Genomic DNA, 6603 nt, shown 5'->3' with positions numbered 1-6603 from the left:
ATATATTTGAAGAATTAATGTTTCGTAAAAAAATTTTAAATTATAGCATATTGGTAATTTAGTTATTTTACTTTGGATTTATYTTACTTGCAATGAATATTTTATACAATTGTTTTTTTTTTATTGTTCATTTAAATTTTTTAAACAATCGTTTGCTTAAGAGAAATTTTTATTTTCATTTGTAAACAATGTTCTTTACCATAACCCGTCTCCGCCGCAACCCTAAACTATTTATTATTATTGCTTTATTCTATTTTCCCTTACGCTTACATTCATTCCTGCAATATGCAACAAATACGGGACAACCATAACAATAACTGCAATACAGCGCTCACATGAAGCTGACAATAAGAAATTTACAATATGGTGACTTTGGCAACTATCGATGCATATCTAAGAACTCGCTTGGCGAAACGGAAGGATCCATACGTGTTTACGGTAAGTAAAATGAAATGAAACGAATGCACATTTATTTACATGCGAAATGAGAAGTAGCAGTTGAAAGTGCTCGGTATCATATGGAAAGACACAGCAATTGTTGCAAGCTTTATAAGAGAGCAATTGTGTTGTGCTTGTGTTGGTAGCAATACAATTTTCTGTCTGAGATAGTAGAACATTTATATTGCAGACAAATTATACTGATTGGAAACCTCTTGATATGGTGCCAGAACGTGGTGGAATTCCGAGAGCTTGATATTAATGTGAAGTATAAACAAGTAAGGAAGAGCTAAGTTCGGGTGTCACCGAACATTTTATACTCTCGCATCAAATACCGTATTTGTGTAAAGTTTTATTCCGCTATCATCATTGGTTCCTAATGTATATATTATACATAGAAGGCATCAGATGGAATTCAAAATAGCGTTATATTGGAAGAAGCCGTGGTTGTGAACCGATTTCACCCATATTTCGCACATATCATCAGGGTCTTAAGGAACTATTATGTACCGAATTTCATTGAAATCGGTGGAGTACTTCCTGAGATATGATTTTTGGTCCATAAGTGGGCGACTCCACGCCCATCTTCAATTTTTAAAGAAAATCTAGGTGCAGCTTCTTTCTGATATTTCTTCCGTAAAATTTAGTGTTTCTGACGTTTTTTGTTAGTCGGTTAACACACTTTTCGTGATTTTCAACTTTGTATGAGAGGTGGGCGTGGTTATTATCCGATTTCTTGCATTTTTGAACTGTATATGGAAATGCCTAAAAGAAACGACTCYATAYAGTTTGTTTTACATAGCTATAGTAGTTTCCGAGATATGTACAAAAAACTTAGTAGGGGGCGGGGCCACGCCTACTTTTCCAAAAGAATTACGTTCAAATATGACACTCACCAATGCGATCCTTTTTTACCAAATTTCATTTTAATATCTTTATTTATGGTTTAGTTATGACACTTTATAGGTTTCGGTTTCCGCCATTTTGTGGGCGTGGCAGTGGGCCGATTTTGCCCATCTTCGAACTTAACTTTCTTATGGAGCCAAGAAATATGTGTACTAAGTTTCATTATGATATCTCAATTTTTACTCAAGTTACAGCTTGCACGGACGGACGGACAGACGGACGGACGGACAGACAGACATCCGGATTTCAACTCTACTCGTCACCCTGATCACTTTGGTATATATAACCCTATATCTGACTCTTTTAGTTTTAGGACTTACAAACAACCGTTATGTAAACAAAACCATAATACTCTCTTTAGCAACTTTGTTGTGAGAGTATAAAAAGGAGATTTATAGCTCTCAAAGCGGAAACTCGCTTAAGTAGATAGTAGAGGTTACTCCGGAAATGCGTCAAACTATAGGTTTGGGCACGTGACGCTAAGGTAATTTGCGGTTGGAAAACCACACTCAGTGATCTACGAGCGTTAAAAGACTGGTATACAAAAGTTGTGAAAAATTAGAACGAGCAAGTAGTTTTATTCAGTGGGGTCTATATATTAGTTTGTCAAAAAAGTCTTGCGGTATTTTTTATTGAATTTTCAATTTTCAATGAGTTAATTTTTGATGACTCATGCCCTCTTTTGACCGATGCTATGGTCTCTTTCGACCAATTTAGCGATTTTATCGCAATTTTCGRCGACAGGCCTTCCGGAGCGTGGCGCATCTTCGACCACCTCTACACTTATGGAAACTGTATCGGGTCCATAAATTGCAAACATTTTATTGGCGGCTTGAGATGCATTTTGCCTCAATCGTAGTAGTACTGTAAAATATGCCGTATTTTCTCTTTATTTTGCTCCGTGTTTGCGACGCTATAACTCACGAACGACTTAAAAGAAACGAAAATCAATCAACACGTGTTAGCGCGTGAAATGAGCTTTCCAAAACGGTATAGCATGGCCCGATGCGACGAATAAAACTAGAACTATGCGCTCTCAGCGCCAACTAGCGAAAATACCGTAAGATCTTTATAGCATATAGCTGCCATACGAACTAAACGAGAGCTGCCACTTCAGAGGGATTTCTATACCATTTTGTGCTATAAGAAGTATAGCGCTGAAGGCTGTTACAGCTATTATCCGAAGTTAACGTTGTGTTTTGTTTTTAAAATTTACATTGTTCTCTATCACAGTGCCATCTGGCCGAACGTTAGATACTATATATGACTTTGACTTACCGTTACAGTTAAGTTTTTAATTAACTAAATTCTACTGCTGTTAAAAATAAAAATACAAATCGTCGAATACTATTAAGGCACACTTTCTGTTTATTGTTACAGAAATTCCACTGCCATCGACGCCCTCAAAGCAAGTCACACATACCACRATTGAAACAAGGGAAAGTGAGTATAACTGTATTATCATATTTTTTACAAGAAAAATATGAACATGCCTACCGGATAAAAATTATATTTTATTTTAGTCAAAAGTCGTACATAACAATATATTTTTTGTTACATTTATTAYGTTATCAATGCTTTCAGACAACATCATACCCACACGCAATGACTCATTAAATGCCATACAAAAGGACATATCCCTGATGAAAGCGGATTTGCTGGGTAGTGGCACATCATCGGCTTCCTCCTCACACTCCGCCACCGCATCTATTTCGGGAGGCAATGGAAATAGTCTGTCGGCGCTGGGCGGCTCCGGTGTAAATGCCGTCGATCGAAAGGGTACGCTGGCTATTGGCAAAAGCATGTACTATACGGAGCAGCCACCGAAGCAGTTGGATGGCTCAGCGGGTGAGTAGCTACCGAGTAAAAGTGCTTAAGTAAAATATTTTTGCTTTCAAAAGATTACAAATATTTTTTTTATAAATAAAACTAAATATCAATTCATTCTTACATATATATTTGTATATAATATATTAAGTATATGAAATATTTAATTTATATTCTCACTGAAGTTTTGAATACTAATAAAAATTTATTACAAATATTTCATAAACACAATTTGATAATGCCTATAATTATTTTTGTGTTTTCATTAAAACTAATTATAGTTATATTATTGTTATTAAATKTTTACGAATTTTCCATTTGTCTTTTGAACTTTTCAGCTGGCGCCTTACACAAATCACCAAGCATTTTCTATTTGTGTAGATTTGCGTTAATATTCTTATTATTAAGAAATCAATCATAAAATTTATGGTCTTRTGGCCATTTAAGTAATTAACAAAATATAACGAATGAAAATATGCAAAACTTAGATATAAACTAATTGTAATATATGACATATTAAAGAATTGCTATTAATTTAGAAATTTGAAAACAAGTTCAAGAGTTGGCTATGATATAATTTAATTAATATGTTAAAATGATATCTTGTTTTCTTGTGACCGCGCTTTGTGCGTTTTGAGGAGAGTACAGAGAAATTCATATTGAGCTAATATGTAAAGAGTCATGCGATTTGTAATTGCAATAACTTGATCTTTTATTAACACTACATACCTTGGTTGCGAGAAAAGCGAAGAGCAAAGTAGCATATTTACTCCTCGGCTGGCTGCAGTAATGTGATTTATATTTTTCATGCAAACATCACGTAATTCTCACTTTGTTTCACCTTGTCGAAAATATGCGACAAATTATGTGGAAGGTTTTAATAARAATCAAACGTAACGATATCTAGAATTATAGCGCCTTTTAGTTATTGAAACTCTCTCTTTGCGTTTCGAAAGTTATTGCTAGCCACGGAAAAATTCTGTTGCCAAGTTCTAAAAAAACTGTATATTCTACAAATGAAAGCGAATGGAAGCATGACCTCTAYGTCAAAGCTATTTTTTGAAAATAAACTCAAGGATTTAAAACATGAAGCATTGGAGATTGATAAAGTAATTTTTCAAAGCGGTGGAAAGATATTTTTTTTTGCGGGTGAGGGGTGGAAAATGCCTTCTGCATCATCAGTGCTGCCGTCACAGCAACTTTTGCGCCACTTGCAGATCACTAGAAACACCCTCTAAGGAAACTACGTCCACTCTGCGTTCTGCTTTTTGCTGCATAACAGAATTGCTGTGAATTTCTGGACAATCCTCCAGTTTGCTTCACTGGCGAATGGCGCTGATTAAATTTATTGGCCTAACCAAATATTCTCTTCGTTCTCGTTGTCATCGCACACACTCATAGAAAGTGTGTTCAGAGTCGTCTTCTKTCTCGTCGTTGTGTASGCTTGACGGTTCTACGACTTTTYCCATTCTKTGGAGATAYTTKTTAAAGTRTACGTGACCGGATAACAGCTGATTTGTGTAAAAGTCGATTTCTTCGAATTTTTTATTAGTCTGTCCGTCCATCTGCTGCCATTATTATTCTCCCATCTTTATTTTCATGTGCGTATTGTTTTTTTTTTTTCTTGCCTTCGATCAATTGCGCTTTTGTTGTTTTCGGATGTTTTCTTTAGCATCCACAGCTTTTCCCTTTCCTGTGCCAGAGGTTCAATTGGCATATTACCGCTTATCACTAAAATTGCATAGCCTGACACTATTCGGTAGGCTGATGCAACTCTGAGGACTATCGTTTTTCTTTTTAAAAGCATCTGCCCGGATCTCAGTTCAGTATAATAGAACGATTATTGTCATTGATCTTAAAAACTTTTGTTGCGACATTTTCAGTCCACCAGTAAACTGTTGCTTTATGTTTTCTGTAGGAAGCCATTGACAGTGATTTTTGAAAAATTTCAATTACAYTGGTAGAACATATCTGAGGCTGAGTATCGAACATCTGAAAGGTGGGATATTGGAATAATGAGCGGTACCGATTTGATCAAGGTTGTGAATGTTATGATAATTGAAACTTAGAGAAATTTGTTTAAATTTTCAGGAGCTTTTGGAAATTATAGTAATGRAGTAAGAGAGAAAGGTATTAAGATTGATGAAATCGTCATTTCAACAGAAAAAAAACAAAGATTAGAAAACGAAAGMGCACAAATCTTACAAAATAATTCACTGTTTCTGCGACTTGTAAGCCCAAATTAGAATCAACTCTGGATGTAACGGGCATCTACACATTTATTTACCAATTATTCTTCTATTGAACAATAATTTTATCTCATCATGTCTTCTCACGAATTCACTTATCGCCTTTGCGCAACTAGTCGATGAGCCATTCAACAATTTGCCTTTAAAACTTGACTCAAATGCAATTATTAAATTAAAGTCTTTACCATATTGTAATTCTTTTTTTTAATTAAGTCAAACGCGTGATCGTTCTTAGCACAAAATTTGACGAAAACAAGATTTGAGCGCACACTTCAAATACTATATYAATATATATGCGCCGAGGAGAAGAGTATATTTCCACTCTAAATAACTAATATTTTAGTAAAATCAAAATTTAATATATTCCCATAAAAAGTCTGACTAAACCGTTTCTAATGTTCATTAATGTCGTTCAATGAGTTCTGCTCTCTGATGATTTTTGTTTTTATTCAACTCACTCACGCCGCGTGGTCACAGTGCGTGGCAATAATTAATTTGCTCAGTATTTGAAAATGTTAAGCAAATTTATAATCATAAGCCCCTTAGTTTCATKCAGATTTGTTTTACATAAATATACATATGTACCAAGTTAATAACATATTCTGATTCTGTATATATAGTGTAGACTTTGAAAAAGCATACATGTTACTAGCATTTACCATATAGTAAATATATGTATGTATGTATGTAAGCAAAGCTTATCAGTTAAATTTATCGCATATGCCTAAGTATTTATAAATAAACTACATGTATGCATGGGTGTAATGTATTATATAAGATATACAAGTAAAATGTAGCGCATACATAAGCATTTGCAAATACATACTTACATAAACGTCAGATTCCAATGGAATGGTCAATAACGGAATCGCAAGCTTAGTTTTTGGCCATTGCGGGTAGTTATATAAGTAAGACTGTTAGATATGTATATAGGTATATAAAATATATACATTTTTTGTTATTGTAAAATGCTAATTTTATTGTTATTTATATATTTTATATAAAAAAGCGTGTTAAGAAATAATTTTTGCTTCATATTTTTGAATAAAGCGCAAAGGCTTTATAGCTTAATAATGAATTTTAGTTTTGTTTACTCAAAAACAATTATGCAATAACAAAATATTATTTATTTTTCCACCATAGTGACAACATCCCAATAGAATATTCAGGGCATAAGGGCATA

The 6603-nt window shown here is 34.1% G+C and overlaps 1 protein-coding gene across 1 annotated transcript in view; it reads left to right on the top strand.

Annotated features, from left to right (window-relative positions):
* The window catches only part of LOC108967280 (lachesin), a 9449-nt gene extending 5857 nt beyond the window's left edge, over positions 1 to 3592 (top strand). Inside the window, exons 8-11 of the mRNA XM_018930589.1 lie at positions 329 to 438; positions 2725 to 2787; positions 2929 to 3192; positions 3510 to 3592. Of these exons, the coding sequence (XP_018786134.1) occupies positions 329 to 438; positions 2725 to 2787; positions 2929 to 3192; positions 3510 to 3592 (520 nt within the window). The remainder of the gene's footprint in view (positions 1 to 328; positions 439 to 2724; positions 2788 to 2928; positions 3193 to 3509) is intronic.
* Positions 3593 to 6603: the final 3011 nt, after the last annotated feature.

The sequence above is a fragment of the Bactrocera latifrons genome, unplaced genomic scaffold (assembly GCF_001853355.1).
Source record: "Bactrocera latifrons isolate USDA-ARS-PBARC rearing strain unplaced genomic scaffold, ASM185335v1 scaffold_100, whole genome shotgun sequence".
NCBI lineage: Eukaryota > Metazoa > Arthropoda > Insecta > Diptera > Tephritidae > Bactrocera > Bactrocera latifrons.
The sequence above is the reverse complement of the archived record's forward strand: the minus strand, read 5'-3'. Positions and strand labels throughout refer to the sequence as shown.